Here is a 25,651-nt window from a genome sequence, read left to right on the forward strand (position 1 = left end):
CGTCTATTTACTTTGGTATCCTTATTATTGAGTATATGCAAAAGTTTAGATCGGACAGAATCTACCTACATTTTCTTTCCTGGAGTGTTTCGTTCTCTCACTTAACATGTTGATTTTCATCCTCTTGTAGGTTCAAGCTGCACTTTGTGAGCATGTTTCACTTTTATTTTAGAAACAGGGATTTGGCAGAAACTACATGAGCTTCTATTTATAGTCTGCAAAGGAGATAAATCTATAAAGGCATCATCAGCCTTCATTATTGTAAATGACGTCTTTCATTCTTGACATGTCATGTCATCTTATAAATATGTGTGAAGAGCTGCCGGTTAGTTTTCACCCACATTTTTTTGTTCTGTTGATATTGTGAAAGTTAGTGGTGGTTTCAGTCAGCGTGGGATGAGGGCATTTAGGGCAGGTTTTTTCTTAAGCTACCTCATTCAAAGACTACAGAAACTGATGAAGTTACTGAAAGTTAGTTTGAGGTGTCAGTGCCTCAAAGTTAACCATAAAACATCTCAGGAGGTTGTTGCAAGGCCTCACCTTGTTACACAAGTCTCCTGTGTTCCCTTGAAACCGTTCAGGTATCTGTTATCAAGTACAAAATTGTAAACAGTTAGCTAGCCAGCTTATGTAAACTTACCTGGTGTGTAAAGGTTACAACGATAATCAGTATTTTGGCAGCGTCTTGCTCATAAAAATACTTGCTTAGACAAAATTGCATCTGAAGTTAATTGTTATTAAAAAAAAAAAACTTTAGTTGAGGTCTTTCTTCACCTGAAAAGAAAGTCATTTTAATACACAAATGGAAAATTATAACCCGGCTTGGTATAAACTTTAAAACTTTATTTTTTCTGAATGTATTTGGAAGCAAATACTGGTATTGACTGTTTAATACTCAAGTAGTAATTGTACATGCTGAGAGCCAACTGTGTGTTTTCATACACCTTTTATGTCTTCTCACAGGTACATGACTGCACTGACAGACTCTGAGGAAGAGGAGCCGAATGAAGGAGAACAGGGGGATAAAAAACAAGCAGAAGATGAATTAAATGTCCTCCTTAAAGAGGTTGACCGTTTACACGAGGGAACAGAATTCGACAAAAGGGAAAGTCTCAACATCCTTTTGAAGCAAGAAGCAGAAGTTTGTATCCTAGCATTTTCTTTATCTTCAGCTGAGTACAGAGGAGAACCTGATGGTTTTGTGCACTTTACCAGTTTGGACAGGACTCCAGGTTTCTGTGGCGGTTAACTCGAGCTTACTGCGATGTTCATGACATCAGCTCCACGCTGGAGGAGAAGAAGACTCATGCAGAAACAGGTAGTTAATGATTCTGTGCTTAAAGTATCATTTGACTAGTGTTTCATTAGAATTGGGAATGGTTATCCCAGTTAATTTCCTTCAGGATCTCAGCATTACATTTGATGATAATATTAATGATGACGGATTGCATTAATCTGCGCTTTTAACGGACTAAAGCCAGTAAATGACAGTTGACTGGGGGGAGCGGGTATCAAACCGCCGACCCTTCGACCATAGGCTGACCTGCTCAACCGCCTGAGCCACTGCACCATTTGCAGTCAGGGAGCTTCAATTGTCCAACATTAAATCAAACAAATGTCTGGTTTTAAGTAAGTTAGGCTTCTTAAATTGTACTTTTCCAGAAGAATTACAAAGTGTTCGTCAACACAAGTCAAAGTTTTAAGATGTTTGTGGGGGAAATGACGGAAAACGTGATAGGGAGATGAAGAGGACTTCATTCTCTGCACTGGGACGGAGAAATCCTGCACAGTCACAGGTCTAAAGCATGACCATTGTTACGCCCCCTTTTATGTCTAGGGGTGCTAGGGGGGGCATAACATAAAAAAAATAAAGTTTTGGCTATTAAATTAACTGCAACACAAAACACCAAACGAATGTCTCCATAAAATATGACAAATAAACAACCAACAAGAACTAAAAGTGAAGCTAAAAGGCTTCAGGGTGAACCCAGGCCAAAACAACAAACAAAACCCCAACTAACTGCAACATGTAATCTTACCTGCAACAAAAGAAAAGGGAAATCAAAGACAGAACGCTAACCTCCCTAACCTAACAAAACCAGGAGAAAACATGTACTAAACAAAATGGCGGTTCACCCCTACAGCTTCACTTAAACAAAATCATAAACCAAAGGACTAAACAGAGTGGGCACAGACAAAACTACAAACTACAAAGAACTACAAAGTGCAACACAAACTAAAACAAGTGGAGAAGACATAAACAAAATGGAGAACAAAACAAAATGGAGAAGAGGGCCAAGCTGCAGTGGAGGCTTTTGCTGCAAGGCACCCTTCTCACCGACTGGAGGTCCAAGTGGTGGCTTTTAAAGGCTGCCTCCACCAGCTTGTCCAATTGGAGGCCACACCCTTGCCAGCACACCTGAAAATAATCACAGACATACAAACAAAGATCCACAAAAAACACAGAAGTCCCACTCTGATACAAAAATAACACACAAAACACAGAACAAACAAACAAAACAAAATCAAATACAGCCCCAGCTGTAACACCATCAACCTGACAAGGACACATCAAAGATGAAGCTATTGGGTGAAGAAAGGCTTCATGGACGGTTTGCCTAAGTCCAAGATGGAGAATGACGGTCACAAACAAATTCATTCACACTTGGGGATAATTTAGGATCATCAGTTAACCAACAGTAGGGCAAACAAGTATTTAGTCAGCCACCAATTCTGCAGGTTCTCCCACTTAAAAAGATGAGAGAGACCTGCAATTTTCATCATAGATACAATTCAACTATGACAGAGTTTACACATGCTACCTATGAAAGAAATTACAGGCTTCCCTTTCATCTTTAAGTGGGAGAACGTGCACAATTGGTGGCTGATTTTTCTTTTGAACTGTTTTGCCCTGTCTTTTTGGACTGTGGGAGGAAGCCAAAATACCTGGAGAAAGCCCACACATTTACGGGGAGAAGATGCTAACTCCACACAGGAAGGTCACAGACAGGATTGAATCCTGGGGCCTCATTTATAAACGTTGCGTACGCACAAAAGAAGGTGTATGCCATTCTCTACGCAATAGTTGAGATTTATAAAAAGCAAACTTGACGGGAAAATGTGCGGTCCTTCACGCAAGCTCTGACCCAGGCGTACGCACAAAAACGGGTGAAATGAGAAATGGCGACGCCGTCGGCAGATGGAAGAAACACGTGAAAGTGAAAATGACAATACTGCCTCTCAGAAATAACATGAAGACTTCACAAAGCAAGTCTTACAATTAACAGCCTACACGAACACCCGTTTGATCTATCAGCAGTGAAACAAACAAAAAAAATCAAACGAAAATTACAACAGAAATTCAAATGAACACTTATTTGCAAAAAGAAAAATGAAATATGTTCTGCAATATTGGCATGTTGTGCAATTCATCCTCATAAATAATATAGTTAACAGAACGAAATAATGTACAAAACTGATATTCTCGTCAATGTGTCCGTCTGGCGGAGCAGATATAGGTGCAATTAGATAGATAGATAGATAGATAGATAGATAGATAGATAGATAGATAGATAGATAGATAGATAGATAGATAGATAGATAGATAGATAGATAGATAGATAGATAGATAGATAGATAGATAGATAGATAGATAGATAGATAGATAGATAGATAGATAGATAGATAGATTGATAGATTGTCCACTGGGGAAAGTTGTTTTCATAGTAAAACATTTCTTCATAAGCTACGGAATTATGGTATTCATGCATATGCCTTTAGTTTTTTTTATTTTTGATAAAACAATGTATGGCGTATGTCTCAATATTCAGAAAGCAACAAGAAATTACATTTGCACTGATCAATTTCCCATTTCCACGACGATTATTACCGACATCTGTAGCTTGTCAGATGTAATTAAATGGAGGGAAATAAAATGCCCCATCACAATGCGTAATGACGCACAATGGCTGATTTTGCGCTCTTAGAAGATGTGGCAAATGGAAGAATTCGGAGTGAACGCATCTTTAGACATCAAGAAGACTTGCTGGCAAACGAGGACGAGTGGTTTAGGAGCCGGTTCCAACTGACTCGAGCCGTCCTGTTGGACCTCTGCGGGCTTTTTATTTCGGCCACGGTCCGAGGTTGTGAGGCTACAGCATTTACGGCGTCTGCCACCGTTTGCCACTCAAGTGCCTTTTTGGCATTAGTAATGCCCACACTGTGCCCTCCAAACAACACTTTTCTCCTCTTTTCCACCTCGCCAATGATAACTTCTACTTCACATTGAGTGAAGTTACGTTTTTTTGATTTCCTCTCTGTGTTTGCCATGATTTCCCAATCAATGAATATTCATTTGTGGGCGTTTCACGGACTATTTATGGGCAACTATGGGCGTGTCATGAAGCCGCAAAAGCTGCGCTGAATTTGAATTGGTTGTGATTTATTAAACCTTGTGCTATCCTAGGAACTTTAACATTGGGAGTTGGGTCATCTAGACCCACCAGACAGTGCTCTGAACCTTTTTTCTTCAATGATTTGTGATCTTCACTGGTGTCCATGGATTACATGAAATCTTTCCACCTTTATCCACCTTTGTCATGGTAGGGAGAACATGTTAATGCAAGGGTGGGGTCATCTAAGACAGCACAAGGGTTAAGGGAAAACTCCGTAGGATGTGCGTGCGCACGGTTTTACAAATCCGAATATTTCTGTGCGTACGCACATCTTATGTTTCATCCGTATGCCACTTCTGACGCAAATCCTACGCAAAGTTTTATAAATGAGGCCCCAGGGCCTTCTAGGTTAACCTCTACAGTCTAATGCAGTGTTTTTCATCCTTTTTTGAGCCAAGGTACACTTTCTCCTTGACAAAAATCCAGCGGCACACCAACATCCAAAAATTAAAAAAGTAAAAACTCTATAGTCTGTATTGATGTACAGTCCCTCTGCAATCTCACGTACATTTTTGTGATAATTGTGGCAGAAAAAGTTGGAAGTTGCGGCTGTTTTTTCTAAAAGATGTAATAAAAGTTAAGTTAGTTTTCTGTAATAATTTTCAACTAAATTATTTGAAATTTTACCCTGGTAGTTGTTTTTCTCTTTAGTTTATTAACATGCAATTTTATGTAACCTAAAAAAAAACCAAATATGTTCTTTCTAAATAGTCATTTATTTATTTTGATCTTTTTGATTTGGAACTGAGAGACTTTATGAGCAGAATCTGAACAAGGAAGTTAAGACTTTAACCACTTCTGATTGGTCAGACTGATGACGTGTCATTATGCCTCCAAGAATGATTGGTGGAGACAGTTAAAGGTGCGGGACTTTTCCGAAAACAGCTGACGCTATGGCTAAATCGCAGCACCGTCATTCTTATCAAAATGTCTTTAATAGAATCAAATAAACACAAAGAAGTCTTTTATGATCTTTCATATTCCTAACTACTCAGTGTTTTATCAGGACCAGTTTGGATGAACACAGAGCTGAAATCCTGGAGATGGGAAATGTCTTTAGATCAGTGAATGGGCAATTTCCCACAGCACACCTGACCGCCGCGGCACACTGGTTGAAAAACACTGTTCTAATGTCACAAGAATGTTACATACATAGCTTAAAATATCTCAAATCCTTGATTACATAACCCAGCTTCTTGGGACCTCTTGTGTTAGTCTGAAAGATATCTACCACGATGCTTTTGTTAATGAGCAGAGGCTGTTATGTGATTCTTGTGAGCTTCAAACTGGATTCACTTGTTTCTCTGGTCTGTAATTCTTTGTCATCACTGAGCCTGAGATCAAAGTTAGCCTGGTGTTTTCTTCGACATCCATGTCAAAAATGTGAGAGTTTTGGACACATGGAAACATGTAGAGCCCTGGATCGTGTTTCATTCAGATGTCACAGGGAAAGTTGAATGAAACACTTTCCAATGAGTGATTAAACTCTGAGGTCTTCCTGGATTATATCTGAACTTTAGTTTCCTTTTGCTTTCATGTGTTTTACTTTGGAATGTTTTGACTTGTCTTTGTTTCATATAAATAGAGATGTGTTTATGAAGACTGCCACTATATTAACTAATCTGCTCTGTTCTAATGTGAATGTCCTGAGTGAAGTGTGCGTTGGGTTTTATATGAAATGTATTTAGTGTTTGGTTTGGTTATTGTTTCTGTTCAGGGAAAAGGGTTGGAGAGGAGGCGGTAACCTTGAATCCCTTATGCGCTGAAAGTCACCAATGGTACGTCTTCTTTTAGTTCTGCAATACAGTCTCACTGTTTCTTTGAATTTCTTTCCTTATTTGTGGATTTTCTTTGACAGTTTACCTCGTTGATCTGATAAATACCCAAAACCCAGCAGTGATTGAACATGGAATTGAATACATCTGAGAAAAATGTTACTTTGTAAAAATCTTATTTTCCCTATAAAAAAAGCATGTTTGAACACCTAAGTAAATGCAATGAGTAGTAAGTATGCAGGGGCTCGGGCGGTTGAGCAGTTTGTCCAATGATTGTAGTGTCGGCGGTTCGATCCCCGCTCCCCCGAGTCGTCTGTCGTTATGTCTTTGGGCCTCCCTGCCTCCAGTGTGGCTCCACTTGTGTGTGAATGTGCATGAATGTCCCGGTGATGGTCAGACGGGCCATAGGCGCCAACTGGCAGCCACGCCTCTGTCAGTCTGCCCCAGGGCAGCTGTGGCTACAACAGTAGATACCATCACCAAGTATGAATGAATAATGGACACATTGGAAGAACTTCGTGTGGAAAAACGCAGATGAATCCATTATTGTTTATTATTATTATTATTGTTATATTTCTCTAAATGTGAGGGCTCTGAAACTACTACTACTACAACTTGGAAACATCTCCCATAGTGTACTGATTAACCTTAATATCACTTTTGTTTTTAAATTTAAAAAAATATTTATTTGTTTAGTATATTTTAAAGAACTGATGGTTTCTCTCTAGATAATCCAGCCTTCCTTGACAAAAAAACAAAACAATGACCGTCCTCCCTGTTTGCTCATCAGTGAAGTATTTATATCGGCACTCTTTCAGTTGTTCACATGCTGCACCACTGGAAATGTTAATTGAAGTAGAACGCTGTGTTTGCTTGTTTAATCAGTTAGTAGCAGCAGTTTTACAGAGTGTGAGAGCTTAATCCTGTGTCTACTAGTAAAATTCACAAAATACTTAAACAAAACAGAAACACTGTTTGAATTAAGCTCATTTTCTAGAAGGAGGGAAGGATTGGGCCATCGCCAGGCAGTGTTGTAGCAAAGTTTATGTTGGAGGGAACTGTTTACTTAGAGTACAGGTACTGTAAGTAATCTTCTGTGGATTCCATACAGCTTTCCACAGTTTAGATGTTCAAATGAACTTCCTGTTGTGGTCTTAATGTAGAGACTGACTGGATACTGGATGAAGGTTTTCCTCCCCTTCATTCAAGCTCTGCATATATTTAACAAACAATTCATCTTTACATCATCAAATCTTTAAAGAAATTCTCCACCAGTATGTGTTAAACTCTAAAAGTGTAAATTGTGAAAGCTTTCCTGACAAGTGAACTTTATAAACTGAAATGCTTCCTGGATGTCGGAAATTTCAAAACGGTTTTCCAGTACAAACATTTTTTTAAAGCATTGTGGCCGTTTTTTAGGTTTATAACACAGACCTAAGGTATGTTTAAAGAGTCACCGCAGAGTGTCGGCTTAAACTCTTGGCTTACGAGGAGATATCTGAACAAACTTGCTTTGTTTTTGTAGGTTCTGCATGACAGTGAATGCAACGTGTTTGTGAATGGTGCCACATTTCAGACTATATTTCAGTATATGGCATTTAAGAAAAAAGCCCTCCTGACATTTCCACCACTAACTATGATCATTGTTGAGAGGAACTGAAGTCTCAACTGTGGGCAGCCAATGATTGGTAGAAAGAAGGTCTTTAAACAGCATAAAGGTCAGAAGCAAATACAGCACAAAAATAGCAGAAATATTTGACTAAGCCTTCACTCAGCAGTAGCTCCATTGTCCTTCTGGGGGACTTCAATGCCCACGTGTGCATTCACAGATAACCATGTTCAAACACAAGGGTGACCATCAGTGCACATGACACCAGGACAACATAGGCAGAAGGTCAACAGTTGTCTTTGTAGTCGTTTAAAGGTGACCTTTAGTGGTAGAAAAAAAAAGACTTGGTCTGACAAGTGTTACAACAAACAGGTTGATCTCACTGTGGCTTAAATATGGTTGCACTTGCTTTTTTAATATGAACATTCTGTTTTATTCTTATCCTTTAGTCATATTTTGCAGACACCAACTTTCCCATTTTGTTCTAATATTTCCATAATCTCACTGAAGACAGTAAAGGAGCAAAGGTGTTTCAAATTACAGTAGAAGAAAGAACAAACAGGCAGTAAGCCTCCAAGGCGAGACACATCTCTCCTCACCTTCACCTCCCATCTCTTGAAAGCCCTCTCTTCTCTGTGACCCCGGCCAAGCCTCTCAAATAACTACCTGAATGACTGGTTCAAGTTTACCTTATGACCAAGAAGTGTTGCATAACAATAAAGGAGGTATATACTCCTATTTTTCTTTTTTTAGTAAAGAAAACTGTTCTGTCTTGGGGTGCATGGTCACTATAAAAACAAACTTTTATACATTCAAAATGCCCAGTAAAGTCCCCCCACATCATAAGTGGAGTCTAGTTTAGGGGTGGGCAAAGATTTTGACTCATGAGCCACAAAGGGTTCTAAAGTTTGATAGAACGACTGCTCTAGGAGCAGATCTGTGGAGTGTTTTGGTAATCCACCTCATAAGAGAAAGAAATGAGATGGAATCTGGACAAAAGCATGTTTTCATTTTGATTGAATCTTAATATATATACGGTCAGAACCATTAATATTAGGACAGAGACAGATTTTTTTCTAATTTAGTTTCTGTACATTACCACAGTGCATTTTAAATAAAACAACTCAGATGCCATTGAAGTGCAGACTTTCAGCTTTTATTCCATGGGTTGAACAAAAAGATTGCATACAAATGTGAAAAACTAAAGCATTTTTTAAACACAATCCCTTCATTTCATGGGCTCGTAAGTAATTGGACAATTGACTTCCATGCTATTGCATGGGCAGGTGTGGGCAATTCCCTTGTTATGTCATTATGAGTGAAGCAGATAAAAGGCCTGGAGTTGATTAGAGGACTCGTGCATCATTTTGAAGATTTTGCTCTGAACAGACAACATGCGGTCAAAGGAGCTCTCCATGCAGGTGAAAGGAGCCATCATTAAGCTGAGAAAACAGAAAAAAACATGCCAGAAACTGCTCCAGTATTAGGAGTGGCAACATCAACAGTGTGGTACATCCTGAGAAAGAAAGAAAGCTCTGGTGAACTCAGCAACGCAAAAAGACCTGGACGTCCACGGAAGACAACAGTGGTGGATGATGGTAGAATCATTTCCATGGTGAAGAGGAACCCGTTCACAACAGCCAACCAAGTGAACAACACTCTCCAGGAGGTAGGCGGATCAATATCCAAGTCTACCATCAAAAGAAGACTGCATGAAAGTAGATCCAGAGGGTACACTGCAAGATGCAAGCCACTCATAAGCCTCAAGAATAGGAAGAATAGATTGGACTTTGCTAAAAAGCATCTAAAAAAAGCCAGCACAGTTCTGGAAAAACATTCTTTGGACAGATGAAACCAAAATCAACCTACCAGAATAATGGCAAGAGAAAAGTATGGAGAAGGTGTGGAGAAGCTCATGATCCAAAGCACACTACATCATCAGTAAAACACGGTGGAGGCAGTGTGATGGCCTGGGCGTGCATGGCTGCTAGTGGCACTGGGACACTAGTGTTTATTTATGATTTGACACAGGACAGAAGCAGCCCAATGAATTCTGAGGTGTTCAGAGACAAACTGTCTGCACAGATCCAGGTGAATGCAGCCAAACTGATTGGACGGCGTTTCATAATACAGATGGACAACGACCCAAAACATACAGCCAAAGCAACTCAGGAGTTTATTAAAGCAAAGAAGCCGCTGCAGCAAAGGCCTGGCAGAGCATTCAGAAGGAGAAAACCCAGCATCTGGTAATCTCCATGAGTTCAAGACTTCAGGCTGTCATTGCCAACAAAGGGTCTTCAACCAAATATTAGTAATGACCATTTGGTTTTCAGTTATTTCATTTGTCCAATTACTAACGAGCCCATGAAATGAAGGGATTGTGTTTAAAAATGCTTTAGTTTTTCACATTGAAGCTGTGTTCATGTGATGTTGGAATGATTGAAAAAACGATTCTCTGACTTGGAAAACACACATTAACGTGAGAAAAACAACAAATCTTCCAACACCACATGAATGCAAAATAACTAAACAAACAATCAAAGGGCAACGTATTTAAAGTGCGCGGTCTATGAGTATTAGAGGGAAAATAATAACTCAAGGATTATCAATATAATTTATTTTAGTTGGTGAGCTGCAGTTTGCCCACCCGTGGTCTAGATACTTAAGACTCTGGTTTGTTAAAACGGAACTTTTGTATATTTACTAGTTCTAACAAAAATCTAAAAAGATGAGTCTATAAGAATATTAAAAACGTTTGTCATTGAGAAACTGTACTGTACTTGAAACATTGACTGTATCAGAGAACTGGACCAAATGAGTGAAAACGGTTTATTTCTGGTTTCAACAAAATAAAGCCAATTCAGTTGTTGTTGTTTTTATAATATGGATGCTGCTACGTTGGAACCAGGTGACGTCAGTAAGCAGTGAATCTCACCAATCAGGAGTGAGCTTTTTGGAAATCCAAACTCCTACCACTTGAAAGCGGGCTCTGGAAAATCTGTCAAATGTTTCAAGCGTCCAATGTGAGAACACGTACTTTTATTGCTGCATTTGATCAGTCAGTTTGTAACTTCAATTATTTGCACTAAAAATATTTTGGAAAGAGGATTATCAAGAACATGTTAAAAAACGGGATTAGATCAAGAATGGTTATTCTGGCAAAAACCCATATACATTATTACTGTGCATTTGTTATCCACTGTCATAAACTTCTCAATTGATTTTCCTGTGTGTCGCATTTAGTCTCCGTAAATATTGTCAGTTTTGAATTTTCCACCTTGTGATGGTGACTGTTTCAGTTGTTATGCCTAAGACATATTGTCAGTCTGTAAATGACAAGAAATCAAGTGGAACAGTAAGGTTACAGGGAGCAGAGGTGAAGAAGATGGAGAAACAGAGCAACTGATTGCCTGGATTGGGTGTATTTAGCCAAAAAGGATCTTCAATGGCAGGATGGTTGGAAAACATGTGGGACACCGGCTTGGATTTGGGCACACCTGGTTTAGAGACTCTGATGCAGAGACAGGAGGCAGAGCTGGAGGTAGTAGAGATGAAGATGTTGAGGTTCTCTTTGGGAGTGACCAGGATGGATCAGGAATGAATCTGTCAGAGGAACAGATCATGGTTCTGGAGACGTTCAGGAGATAAAAGCCGGGAAGCAGATGGAGATGTTTGGACACGTTGAGAGGAGGAACAGGGAGAATGCTGGTGAAAGGATGCTGAGGTTGGAGCTACCAGGAAAAAGTCTAGAGGAAGACCAAAGGCGAGGTTCATGGATGTAGAGAAAGAGGACATGAGGGAGGTTGACGTGAGCAAGAAGAATGCAGAAGATAGGTTTAGATGCAGGCAAATGATTTCCTTTTTCAACCTAAAGACAAAGAAGAATACATTTAAGAATGTGAACTGACTAAAGCTGTTGTGGCTAATTGGAAACTTTTGGGAAAACATACTTCTTCTTTCACTTTCGGCTTCTCCCATCAGGGGTCGCCACAGCGAAACAACCCTCCCTTGAGGATGAGTCGCATGGTTAACGTGGCAATGTTTTTACGCCGGATGCCCTTCCTGACGCAACCCTCTCAATCCAACTGGGTTTGGGACTGCCACAGCAGCAGAGAAGGGAACAGGGAGCAGCCCAGATCTGAACCCTGGTTTCACGGATGGAAGGCGCCGCAAACCAGCACGAGCTAAACCGGCCCCCTTTGGAAAAACATACATACTATTAAAAAATCTTTATTTGAATAATTTTTACAAATGGCATTTTACATTTTTCTGGTGTTTCCAATCATGTGTTAAGTGATGTCCAAAACCCCAAAAGGTCAGACTTCAATAGTCAACCTAATGTAATCCTAATTTAGTTCAACAGTTGTGAATGGTGTGGCACATTTTGAACACCTACAGAAGTAGTAGCTACTTTAAAGAAGCACTTTTTTGTGATTTCTAATTTTGGACTTAGTTTAAATTGTAAGAACAGTAAGTGATACAAGGATAATTTAAGTTTACAAAGTTTTAAGCATTTTAGAAATTTTCTTTTGAAATGCTCTTCAGAAAAGTGTTATTTCAGAATCCTGTTACTTTTGTAGGACCTTTACTTTTGATTCAATAGCCGAAGAAAGCTTTCTTTAGACTATTGAGTTTTTAAACTATTGATTGTAAACTTTAGAAATACTAAAGTTTCCTTTTTTTTATTAAAAGATCAAATCTGACATTTGGTCAAAATAGCCTGATCACTTGTGGTTTTATAAGCAAATCAACTCCTACATTTTTGTTTTTGTTTTTATGAAGCATCTCAAATAAAACTACTGCAGTGGATATTTTACAGTTTTTGACCTTATCTGAAAAGCAGAATTAAATAAATTTGACAAATCACATCTTCTTTGTTCTCTACCAGCAGATACGGTGTTCCCTCGCTATATCGCGGTTCTACTTTTGCTTTCTCACTGTTTTGCAGGTTTTTCAGTGCAATTTTGCATGTTTTATTTTTTTAAACAGCATACTGTGTTCTGCTTCCTAATTGGCTAGATACCGTCTCAATCAATCTCCCTCATGCCATGTCTCTAGTCCAGATACTTGCACCTTGACAGAGTTACATACATTTTTTATCTCATTCAGATTTTTGTTTTCATTCTACAATCCTGGGCTGATTTTTCTATGAAGGTTTAAACTTTGAGAGTTTAAAAGTGGAAAAATGTCTTTCTGAGAAAAGTGTAGAAAGTGTGTAGTGAGATGTTTTACAACCTTAAAACATCTGTAATCCCATTTTTCAGTTTTGCCCTATTGTGGGTTATTTGTGGAACGGATCCCCTGCAATAAATGAGGGAACACTGTATTTACAAACTGATGATGCATTTGTCCTGCAGTGTATTTTTATTTGAAGCCAGGCAGCACAACTGCAGATGGATAACATCTTTGTTGTGAAGCTTGGAGCACCAGGCAGCGTTTTTTTGGACACACCCTATGTCTCCTTAGGAAAACAAACACAAAGCTTATTTCTTCTTTTGGCTTTGAAGCAAGAAGTTCATGTTTTTTATCACTTCTGTTTTCTATCAAGTTGGAGCAATGACTATTATCCTAAAGAAAAAAGTCACGTTCCATATGATTAACTGAAGAAAGTACCTGAGCAGGGAAAATTGAAATATTTTTGGCCAAAAGTATTAGAAGTCACTAAGCAGGTTCATTACCTTCCAAAATTAAATTTACCATCGAAAACTGTTTCACTATTGTTAAGACTGTAGCTTCTGCAGTGGTTTAGAAGCTACAGTCTGTAGTTTCAACAATTGTTGAGTCTGGGAGAGCAACGAGGCCAGGCCTGAGGGAGTGGAGACGCTGTCTAATTCATAGGTATCTGAAAAAATCAGATTTTACCAGACCGAATGTTCTGCTTAACTGCTCAAATGAAGTTAGAGTGTTATCCAAAAACAGATCTTTAAATCTTTTAATGCCCTTCTTGAGCCACTCCCGAAAACCCATGTTGTGAAGGGAGGGTACGAAAAGATCATTTGAAGAAATAGGGCTCAAGAGGGTGAAATCACACAGACCATAGTACTCCCTAAACTGAAACCATTTCCTTAGAGAGTGTTTAACCACAGGGTTGCAGATTTCTGTAGTGGGGGGGAGAGGGAGAGAGGAACCCAGCAATGCAAAAAGAGAGGTGTTTCTGCTCAAGTGTAGTACCATCGCCACCAACTCTGGGAGGTCAGATCGGTCAGCATAAAATGACCAGAATGCCATACAGCGCAAATTTGCAGCCCAGTAATGGAGTCAGAAGTTTGGAGGGGCAAACCTGCCGGTGGACTTGGTTTTCTAGAGATGGACTTTGCTAAGACAGGGACGTTTTTTTCCTGCCAGATAAAGGAGGAGAGAATCGAGTCGAGGTGGTTAAAAAAGAAAGTGGGAATAAAAACTGGGAAGGACTGAAGTATAAGAATTCGGCCAGGATTTTCATCTTTATAAAATTGATCTGGTCCACCGGTGACATAAATAAAGATGACCTCTGTGTCAGTTTTTGTTTAGTTTGGTTCAGTAAGGTAATGAGGTTTTCTCCGAATAGATCTTTATGTTTTCTGTGATTGATATTCCCAAATATAAGAATTTGTGCTTTTCCACTCTGAAAGGTAGGTTTGAATAATCCAGAGCGAATGCTTGATTATTGATGGGAAAGAGCTCACTTTTGCTGAGGTTCAGTTTGTAACCAGCTAGTTTCCCAAACTGACTGAGCAACGACAGAGTCCGTGAGGTCCCTGGGTTTGAAAATAAAGAGCAGAAGATCATCAGCATACAGTGAGACTTTATGTTCCGTTGAGTTCCTGCGAATACCAGTTCTTTTCTTACAGCCTGGATGGTCTGATAATAGGGAGGATATTTTCCAACCCATGAGCCAGCACCTTAGCCATGATTTTGGTGTCTGTATTCAAGAGGGAGATTGTTCTGTATGAGGCAGTCAGCTGGGTCTTTACGTTTCTTAGCCATGAGGGTAATACAGGCCTCAGTAAAAGATTTGGGAGAGACCCCAACCTGAAAGAGTCAGGCAGCACAAGACACAACTGTGGGGAAAGTAAGGATGAGAACTTTGCAAAAAATTTCTGTCGGAAACCCATCAGGAGATTTGCCAGACTACAAAGATCATAGATCTGGTGTGATTTCAGAATTAGATATGGGCTCGTCTAGTGCCTTTCTAAGATCTGGTGGCGGTGTTGGAAGGTCGTGTGTTTAGAAAGTTAGTAGATGTGTCTTGATCAACCTGGGTCTCAGAGATGTAGAGCTGTGAGTAAAAGTCTCTAAATGTGATGTTTATTTGTAGATGGTCTAATGTTGTGCGACCCCATGGCATGCAAATCCCAGGGATGCTCTGTTATGCTCTGGCTCCGCGAAGTTGGTTGGATAGCAGCTTGTTTGGTTTGTCACCGAGCTTATAGAACTGAGCCTTGTCTTTTTGAAGCAAGCGTTTAACTAAGTGAGTTAGGAGTAAGTCCAGTTTAGTTTGAAGTTCCATTCATTCTCTAAACAGATTGGGAACTTTGGTATGGGCATACTGTTCATCTGTCTCTTTGATTCTACAGCTCAGATCCATGTGTTCTTTAGAAAATTCTTGTTTCAGATTAGCAGTGCAGGAGATGATCTGGCACCGAAGGTAGGCCTTAAGGGCATCCCAAACTATGAGGTTGGATGTCTCAGGGGAGGTATTGGTGGCGAGAAAATACTTGATTTCCTTCTTCGTGAGCTGCACAAATTTCTCATCTGACAGTAGGGTTGAGTTGAATCACCAGCATCAGCTGCTTTGTGGAATGCCAAGGAGGGACAAACTCAGAACAATGGGGGCGTGGTCTGAGATGATTATGCTCTGGCAAGAGCAGGATTGCACCAGTGGTATTAGCTGGTGATCAATGAAAAAATAGTCAATCCTACGGTGGACTTCAAGAAGAATGAGTAGTGGTGATCTTTTGGATAGAGAGTACGCCACACATCACACACTCCGTAGTCTGATAGAAAGGCTTTAATGGGAGCAGCTGGTTTACTTATTGTGCTTTTTTTTTAGAGGAGCGGTCCAGGACTAGGTCCAACCAGCAGTTCAAATTACCTCCAATAACAGGAGCGAATATGTTTAGGTCAGGCGATAGTGAGAACAGTCGTTTGAAACAGTCTGTCATCTGAGTTGGAAGCATGTGCTTCACAAATACAACCAGTTTGTTAAACAGTTTTCCAGTGACAATAACATATCTACCAAGTTTGTATAAATAATTAGGATTTTTATGGATTCCTTTTTATTGCATTTTGGTCTCACAGTTGAAGTGTATCTATGACAAACATTAGACCTGTCTCATCCTTCTAAGTGTGAAAAGTTGCAGAATAGGCAGCTGCCAATTCCTTGTTTTGCCCTTCATATTCTTCCCTTTTTTATATTATATCAATGTGATTAGTTACTGTTCCAGTTTTGTAGTTTACTTCATAATGCCTAATGCGCATATTGTTTTCGCTTAAGCAGAAGCTGCAGAGCAACTGTTATAATCTATGTTTTCTATTGTCTTCACAGGTTTGCTATCATGTGTGGAATCATGACAGAGTATGACACAGTGCAAAACAAAATAAAGAATGGCTACATCTTTAAGGTAGGGCACACAAATGTAGTTATAGATATCATGCACATGTATGCATAAACATCTCAGTCACTTGAAACTCCACGTCATTTGTTATATTTCTTCAAGGTCTTTAAATATGACAGGTAATATGACATTATGTTGTCAATAATATCTCATTATTTAGTGGGTTACAAAAGTTATATTTTTCTATTCTTTATCTTCAAGTATGCTTTGTTGATCTCTGAAATATCGTATTTTTCACACTATAGGGTGCACCGGGATTGCAAGGCGCACTGTCACATTTTTTCAAATGTCTGCAATATGGTCCCAATCTCTGGGCCCTGAACCGGTATCGGTCTGTGGGCCACTTGGTACTGGGCTGCAGCGAGAGAGAAAATGCATATGTTAACTATTAATGTATCCATTTTGTTTATGTTTTGATACTGAAAGAAGTTTTATTTTGAAAAACTACTGGATTCATTCTAATAAAAAAGAAACAATAAAAGATATTTGGAAAGTTTCAGTGTGTCAGAGAGGAACCCCACCTAAAAGAAACATGAAGCTGCTGTTTACAAGCTGCTGGATGTTTTCCTCCAAAGACGGATTTATTGAAACAGTTTTTTCCGTGTACCAGAAGCCGCTCTGCTCTGCCTGATAGGCGGCAACTGATTAAAGATGCAGACACGATGGATTTCTTATTGTATTTAGAAAATACCAGTTTTCTGATGGTTGTCATTGTATTTATGCGTCACACCTTAACAGATGGTCACAGCTAGAGCTGCTAGCTAGAGCCCCCCATAGCTAAAGTTAGTTTTCTGTCGTTCTTTTGTTTCTGTTCTGTTTAAACACTTGACAGAGATAACGTATTGCAGAGGGGAGCAATGAAATATGATCTCATTGGGAAGAAAATGGGCCGAACATGTGACAGATACATGTGGGTTGGTGAACCAGGACAGATCGGGTCAGAACAGAAGGCAGTATAGCAGCTGTATTTTGAATCAACAGTGAAAATCTTCTTACCGTCTGTCTGTCTGTCCATTCGTTCCAGGATCATCTGGATAAAGCCATCGAGCTGAAGCCACAAGACCCATTGTCTTACTATCTGCTGGGCCGCTGGTGCTACAGTGTATGTATCCCATCACATTGGCTCAGGTTGAGCAGGTCGTCCAATGATCGAAGGGTCAGCGGTTCGATCCCTGCTCCCCCCAGCCAACTGTCGTTGTGTCCTTGGGCAAGACACTTCACCCTCCCTGCCTCCAGTGTGGCTCCACTGGTGTGTGAATGTGTGTGAATGTCCCGGTGATGGTCAGAGGGACCATAAGCGCGAACTGGCAGCCACGCCTCTACCATCACCAAGTATACATGAGGAGTGAATGAATAATGGACACACTGTAAGCTTTGAGCGTCTGAAAAAGCACAGATAAATCCAATCCATTTTTATTGTTATCACACTTTTCTCACTTGTCCTCACAGAAACCTTCTGCCATTTTTGTGGTCTGGTGTCTGCTAGAACTTGTGTCTTAACTGGCTAACCCACCCACAGTTTAGCCTCATTCTTTCCCTCTGGTTAAGTTTCTCCAACTCTGCAATAGCGCCCATACATCAGTTGAACTGTGTACATGAACCCAGAAAAACATGATCTGGATGCCGGTCACCATGTTGTTTTGGTTCTGCTCGATCTGGCAGCTGCATTCGACACAGTTAATCACCAAATCCTTTTGTCTCGCCTGGAAAGCTGGGTGGGCCTTCGAGGTAGTGTTTTAGAATGGCTCAGATCGTACTTAACTGAGAGGAGCTTCTGTGTCCGTCTTAGACGTGCAGAATCCCGTAGAGCAAATCTTACATGTGGTGTACCTCAGGGCTCTGTTCTGGGGCCTCTTCTTTTTTCATTGAACCTGCTTCCACTTGGGTCTGTTCTCCGCAAACACGGAATTTCATTCCACCTCTATGCTGACGACAGACAGATTTACATACCGTTAAAGCAGGAAGAAGCATTTTCTGCTCAACAGTTATTAGAGTGTCTTGATGACATTAAGACATGGATGTCATGTAACTTCTTACACTTAAACCAGGAAAAAACTGAGTTTCTGGTATTTGGTCCAAGTGACATCTCTAAGGCACATGTCGACTTAGGCATTTTAAATGATCACCTGAAACAGACAGCAACAAGTCTAGGTGTGAAACTGGATAGTAATTTAACTTTTAATGCTCATATCAACTCAGTGGTCAAATGGCCAAGGTTAAACCTCTCCTCTCTCGTCATGACTTTGAGATTTTAATCTATGCTTTTATTTCAACACGTTTGGACTAGTGTAATGCTCTTTATGTTGGGCTTTCCCAGAAATTACTTGCTCGATTGCAGTTAGTCCAAAATGCTACTGCCCGTCTTCTAACTGATACACGGAAACAACAACATATTACTCCCATATTAGCATCTCTTCATTAGCTCCCATTTCACTTACACATTGATTTTAAAATTCTCCTTCTTCTTCTTTCTCTTTCGGCTTCTCCCATCAGGGGTCGCCACAGCGAATCATCCTTTTCCACCTCACTCTATCATGAACATCTTCTACCCTAACATTAGCCAACTTCATGTCCTCTGTTAAGACATCCATATATCTCCTCTTTGGCCGTCCTCTTGCCCTCCTGCCAGGCAGCTCCATTTCCAACATCCTTCTACCAATATATCCACTATCCCTCCTCTGAACATGTCCAAACCATCTCAGTCTGGCTTCTCTGACTTTGTCGCTAACACAGGCAACATGAGCCGTCCCTCTGATGTACTCGTTCCTTATCCTGTCTAACCTGGTCACTCCTAAGGAGAACCTCAACATCTTCATCTCCGCTACCTCCATCTCAGCCTCTTGTCTCTGTCTCACTGCTACCGTCTCTAACCCATAGAGCAGAGCTGGTCTCACCACCGTCTTGTAAACCTTTCCTTTGAGTCTTGCTGACACTCTTCTGTCACACAACACTCCTGACACTTTCCTCCAACCGCTCCAACCTGCCTGCACTCGCCTCTTCACCTCTTTTCCACACTCCCCATCACACTGAACTGTTGACCCCAAGTACTTAAACTCCTGCACCTTCTCCACCTCAGCCCCCTGTAACCTAACGCTTCTACCTTGATCCCTCTCGTTCAGACACATGTATTCTGTCTTACTACGACTGACCTTCATGCCTCTTCTTTCCAGAGCAAACCTCCACCTCTCTAGCTGTTCCTCCACCTGCTCTCTACTCTCACTGCAAATTACAATGTTATCCGCAAACATCATTGTCCAGGGAGATTCCTGTCTTACCTCGTCTGTCAGCCTGTCCATCAGCATAGCAAACAAAAAAGGACTCAAAGCTGATCCTTGGTGTAGTCCCACCTCCACCTTGAACTCCTCTGTCTGACCTACAGCACATCTCACCACCGTCATACTTCTCTCATACATGTCCTGAACTACTCTGACATACTTCTCTGCCACTCCAGACGACCTCATACAGTACCACAGCTCCTCCCTCGGCACCCTGTCAAACGCCTTCTCTAAATCTACGAACACACAATGCAGCTCCTTCTGACCTTCTCTGTACTTTTCCATCAACATTCTCAAAGCAAAAATGGCATCAGTGGTGCTCTTACGGGCCATGAAACCATACTGCTGCTCACAAAATTCCACCTTCTTCCTAAGCCTGGCTTCCATTACTCTTTCCCACAGCTTCGTTGTGTGGCTCATCAACTTTATTCCTCTATAGTTGCTGCAGTTCTGCGTGTCACCCTTGTTCTTAAAGATCGGAACCAGAACGCTTCTCCTCCATTCCTCAGGCATCTTCTCACTCTCTAGAATCCTATTGAACAACCTCGTTAGAAATTCCACTGCTGTCTCTCCTAAGCACTTCCATACCTCCACAGGTACGTCATCAGGACCAACGGCCTTTCCGCTCTTCATCCTTTTCAGAGCCTTCCTAACCTCATCCTTTCCAATCTCTGCTACATCGTGCTACACAACAACCACATCTTCATCCCTTGATTTTAAAATTCTCCTATTCGTTTTTAAATGTCTCCATGAACTTGCTCCAAAATATTTGTCTGACCTGATTCAGGTGTACACTCCCCCCCGCTCCCTTAGGTCAGCAAATCAGACACAGCTGGCCGTCTCGAAGACCAGGAGAAAACGGAGAGGTGACCGAGCCTTCTCAATCTTCGGACCAAAAATCTGGAACGAATGGCCCCTGTACCTCAGACAGATAGACTCACTTGGTATTTTTAAATCTGCTCTTAAAACATATTTTTTCACTTTGGCTTTTAACTGAGCTGGAATCCTGACCTATTTTATGTGTTTTACGCTTTATATTGTCATGTGCATTTATTAATTTTTGTGTTGTTCAGCACTTTGGTGAACCTTGTTCTGTTTAAAGTGCTTTATAAATAAAGTTGAGTTGAGTTGAGTTGAGTGGTTATAACAAACGTTTCCATACGCCACACTTTCAGTCAGAATAAATCATTCTGACATGAGCAGAACTCTGTAAAATACCAGAAACAGCCGTAGAAGAAGAAATATTGAGTTCTGTTGGAAACACACAAGCTGCAGCAAAGAGCGAGATGACCTTCTAGGATTAGGTTAATACGTTCCAACAACAACATTGAACTTTGGATAAACTTAAAGTCCATGCAGTCAATACCGCAATCTGCATCTTGGCTATAGGTAAATATCTGGGAATAGCATCAGCCTTCAGTTTGTCTGGAAACACAGATTCACATGATTGTTTACACGGTTTCTCTGGACTGTACGGAGCGGCATTCTGCATTCAAAAAGCACCTCCGCCAGCTCAGACACAGTTCTACCGGGAGACCTGGTTTTCCTGAGTCCAGCAGCTCGCACCCTCCCCTGCCCGCATACACGAAGCTGCTCTCCTCAGAGACATGGTTCACTCGCGCAGAGCATCCGGCCCAAAGCGTCCTCTTTAAGCTCCAAAGCCTCCTGTGGAGCACCACACCGTCTATGCATGACCTAAACCAGAGCAGTAGTGACCCACGATCAGAATGAACTGTTTACATGCACCACGATCATATCAACAATCAGCATAACCCAAATATCTCCATCGGAAAGAAATATTGATCCCAAGGAGTCTGATTGGAGCAGAGTATTCTGAATGGCATGTTTACATGACGTATTTTAGTCTGATCAGGGGTTTACTCTGATTACTTTTGACCATGTAGACGCAGCTAGTGACTTTGTTTTTTGTTTTTTTTATTAGTATCTGTTTTGTTTCATTTAACCAAGAAACAATGTAAGAGCCAACTGTTTACACACATTTGTTTGATTAGTCACCTATGGTTTCACTGCACCAAGATGTGAGTAATGAAATATTATGGGTTTCTGTGGTCTAGTTATTGTAATTTATAATGTTACTCCATTACTGAAAAGTAATTCATCTGAAGTTCAAGGATTTTGTTTTTTCCTTCCTCCATAGGGCTGGGTATTAGGCAGAGGAAATTGGTCTTAAGTTTTTTATATGCAAGGTCTTAAAGAAAGGTGGAGGGACCCTGATTAGAGATCTGGAGTGAGCTTTTACTTCACCTTAAAACTGTTCTGGCATACTGCAGGCTTAGAAAAGCCACCTGAGCAACCACTCTTGTGAGGAAATTCATTCAAAGGAGATAAGTGAGAGTAATTTAAATGGTCAATATTAGGGTCTTTACACCTTGTACATTTTTAAACACTACAAGATGTAAAATATATATATATATATATATATATATATATATATATATATATATATATATATATATATATATATATATATATATATATATATATATATATATATATATATATATATATATATATATATATATATATATACATTTTTACATCTTGAAGACTAAAGACTTTCTGGGTGGATTTTATACAGCTTCACTTTTCAAATAGTTTGATTTTCTAAGCAGTCAAAAGCAAACTGTTATTTATTGTTTTGGACACTTTTTGTTCGTTCATATAGTGCCTTGCAAAAGTTGCTTGGGGTGTTCCTCTGTCTTCATGGTGAAATGGTAGCCAGGAATACCGCTCCCTTCATAGACAGATGTTTTATAACTCAGTCACTTGGGACACACCCACTCCACTCAGGTGATCTTCATTCCAGTGTTGGCACTAATTGGATGGACTTCGATGGAATTAGTCCATTACATTTTAAAGAGGGTGAATAATTATGCAAACAATGACATTTTAGTTTATATTTTTGTTTCATTTACATTACTTTGTAGAAGTCTGATTTCACATTTACTTTGGAGGTTTTTTTTCTAGTGAAGTTTTGTGTGGGGAAAGACACATTTTATTGACCATGAGGGATTTATGAAAGCAAGAAAAGGGACAAACATCCAAGGGGGTGAACACTTTTGCAAGGCACTGTATCTACTGCATTCTTCAGCTGGTTCAAATATCAAAATGTTCTACTATAAATGGACATTTTTCTCCTTGTGAAATTTCTTCTACAACCTATAGGTTTTCCGCTATTCAACAAAATCGCTTCTAACATGTCCATTGAAATGCATGGGGAATTGAACAACAGGAGCTGTTACTTTACGATACACATACGATACACATACCACAGGCACACCAATCGTGCATTCCATTTTCATGACGTCCCTTGAGCATGAGCCTTAAGACACACCTAGACTCCCGCAATCCTCTCTGTGACCCTTTATGGTACCTGCAGTACGCGTCCATGTGATTGAGGCATTAGCTAATTAAAAGTACTCCCCTGTTGAGTAGGGTTACAGGATTCTGTGTTCCTATTTGTCAGTGGAGACCAGAATACTACAGGGACGGCTCCTTTGAGGCTCTAAAGTTCAGCTACAATACGTTCATATGAGGTTTGTTAAGCTCTTGTGGAACATAATATTTTCAGTAAACATCTTCAGCAATTCAGCAAATAGCTTTGCTTAAAAGAAATGTCACGTTCTGCTAAAGGTTACACTGTTAGGCAGTTATAACAAAAGGAGTTAGTAACTAGACAAAATGCTTTTCTCATTCATACAGTCTGGTTTCCAAAACTCTTTCCTCATTTCTACGAAACTTTGACATTTTTGAACAGGTCATATGACCACGTCCCCCATCTGTCGTTTCCTGGGACAGTGACGTTTTCAGCTAACGTGTAGTTGCTTTGCAGGTGGCTCAGTTGTCGTGGATTGAGAGGAAAGCCGCTGCTGCTTTGTTTGGAGAACCTCCAAGTGCCACAGTGGAAGACGCGCTGAAGAACTTTCTTAAGGTTCGTCTGCAGCCGTTTTTCCCTGCTTGCTTGACAACTTGATTCACTAAAGTCCTTAGAAAGTAGCTTGTCCTTACAATATGCTATTGCATAAGATTTGTTCAGTGGAGTAACTGTGTTTTTAAAGGGTGACAAAGGTGATCAGTTAGAACAAACTGTTGTAAAATGCCTTTAGTAACAAGATCTCATATAACAAAGAACAAATAATTCCCAAACCCAAAGGTTAAATCTGTTGTTTTGATAGATACACTGATGATTTTGTTTGGGCAGCCTTTCCTTTTGAAACTTTTATTGTAGAGTCTTGTTTGTTCATCAGACTTCTTCTCATGTTTCAATTGTTTGTGCTTGGTTTAAATCGCCTTTTTCTCACCTCTTATACCATTTTCCATCACTTTGATACTGAGTCTCTCCTACACCCTGCTGCTTATAATCTTTGATTTAATTACAACAAGCACATTCTCCACTAGGGCTGTAACGATTCATTTTAATGATCCGATTCTCTGACCTAAAGTGGATCCAGATCATCTTCATCCAAACTTCCAGCAGTGAGACTCAGACAGAAATTCCTGCTACTGAACAGTGAAGTTTTCCAGATTCTTGGATTTCTTCCAGATCATCAAATGTAAATGAAATCTGTGTCTAACCAAACAAGTAAACTAGAATGAATGGTAAATCCATTCACATGTTAGTTTCCTAAAGTTCACCACTGTTGTTTTTCCACATCCAAAGAATCCAAAGGGAACATTCTTAGAACATTCTAGACACTGGATGGTCACATGACTTTATTCAAAGTCTGCCCACACATTGGATTGATCTGTGTTAATGACATTACATGTGTTGTCCGCTGATGCACTTGGTCGTTTTTAAGTCATAGTAATATAAACCTACTGTACCTCAATCCAGCTGTTTTTTTCCAATATTGATTATAATCATTTTTTTCATTTTGAATTGATTTTCTAATGGAATTGGGGGATTTGATGAACAAATTGCCTCAGACAGATGCATCTGGTTGGATCATGGGAATAGAAATCGATTAAGTTGATTAATCGTTACAGCCCTATTCTCCAGTGGTTGACCTGTCTGACTGACAACAAAACTGTTGGTGACATGAAATCAAGTCAAGTCGGTTGTATCGTGCGATCAAGTCAGCTTGTATGTTAGATAGTTATGGATAGTGGAATTTTCCCAAACACGTTTCTAAAGCCAGTTTTTCCTGAATATAAATTATTTTATATCCAGGTTGAAGAGATCCATCCAGCTTATTCCAAATTTAATTATGTCTTTTTGGCTAAGGTAAGTTGAAAACACAGCCAGTTCTTTTAATTAGAAGTTATAAAACATTTATACTGTTTTACTCTCTTATGGAAGTGTTATAAAGACTTGGGGAAGATCAATAAAGCCAGGACCATGTGTGAGGCAGCTTATTCAATGGACACCATTTCTAAGGAGGTAGGAGCCATACCAGCTATGTTCATACCAGCCACTCTGCTTGGCCTTTGCATACTTTGGAAAAGCACATTAAATGATGAACCACTTTTTTTTCTCAAGGATGAAGAAGCACAAAAGGAGCTGGATTCACTTTGCTATGCCCTTGGAGTCTAAAAGACAGGAAGTCACTCCTCCATGAACTACAACTCTGTAACAAGTGTTTTTGGATACAACTGTCCCTAGACCAGGGGTCGGGAACCTTTTTGGCCAAGAGAGCCATAAACGCCACATATTTTTAAATGTAATTTCGAAAGAGCCATACATTAAAGTAGTTTCCCTTTCCCACACTGAGGCACTGAGACTTAACCTCTTTTAAGGTTCTTGATTCTGGTTACTGTAGACTGCAACGAATGCCGTACAATTAATTCAGCAACTCCTGAATCTCTCCCGCCGAGAGTGTACTGTTCTGGCCTCATAAGAGCGCTTCTCCCAAATTTACATTCGCTCACTGCCGCGTCAGCCCTCCCATTTCCCTTAATCGGCCCATAGCTGAACCCCATT

At 40.1% G+C, this 25,651-nt stretch overlaps 1 protein-coding gene across 1 annotated transcript; it reads left to right on the forward strand.

Moving 5' to 3' along the window:
- LOC105355721 (regulator of microtubule dynamics protein 2) lies at nucleotides 1-25,428 on the forward strand. The gene is made up of 9 exons (XM_023963625.1): nucleotides 1-1,141; nucleotides 1,216-1,318; nucleotides 6,172-6,232; nucleotides 16,366-16,441; nucleotides 17,460-17,537; nucleotides 23,564-23,662; nucleotides 24,902-24,955; nucleotides 25,031-25,111; nucleotides 25,211-25,428. The coding sequence occupies exons 1-9, from the start codon at nucleotides 950-952 to the stop codon at nucleotides 25,262-25,264; spliced, it is 798 nt and encodes a 265-aa protein (XP_023819393.1). The 5' UTR covers nucleotides 1-949; the 3' UTR covers nucleotides 25,265-25,428.
- Nucleotides 25,429-25,651: the final 223 nt, after the last annotated feature.

Source organism: Oryzias latipes, chromosome 15, assembly GCF_002234675.1.
Source record: "Oryzias latipes chromosome 15, ASM223467v1".
NCBI classification, from domain to species: domain Eukaryota; kingdom Metazoa; phylum Chordata; class Actinopteri; order Beloniformes; family Adrianichthyidae; genus Oryzias; species Oryzias latipes.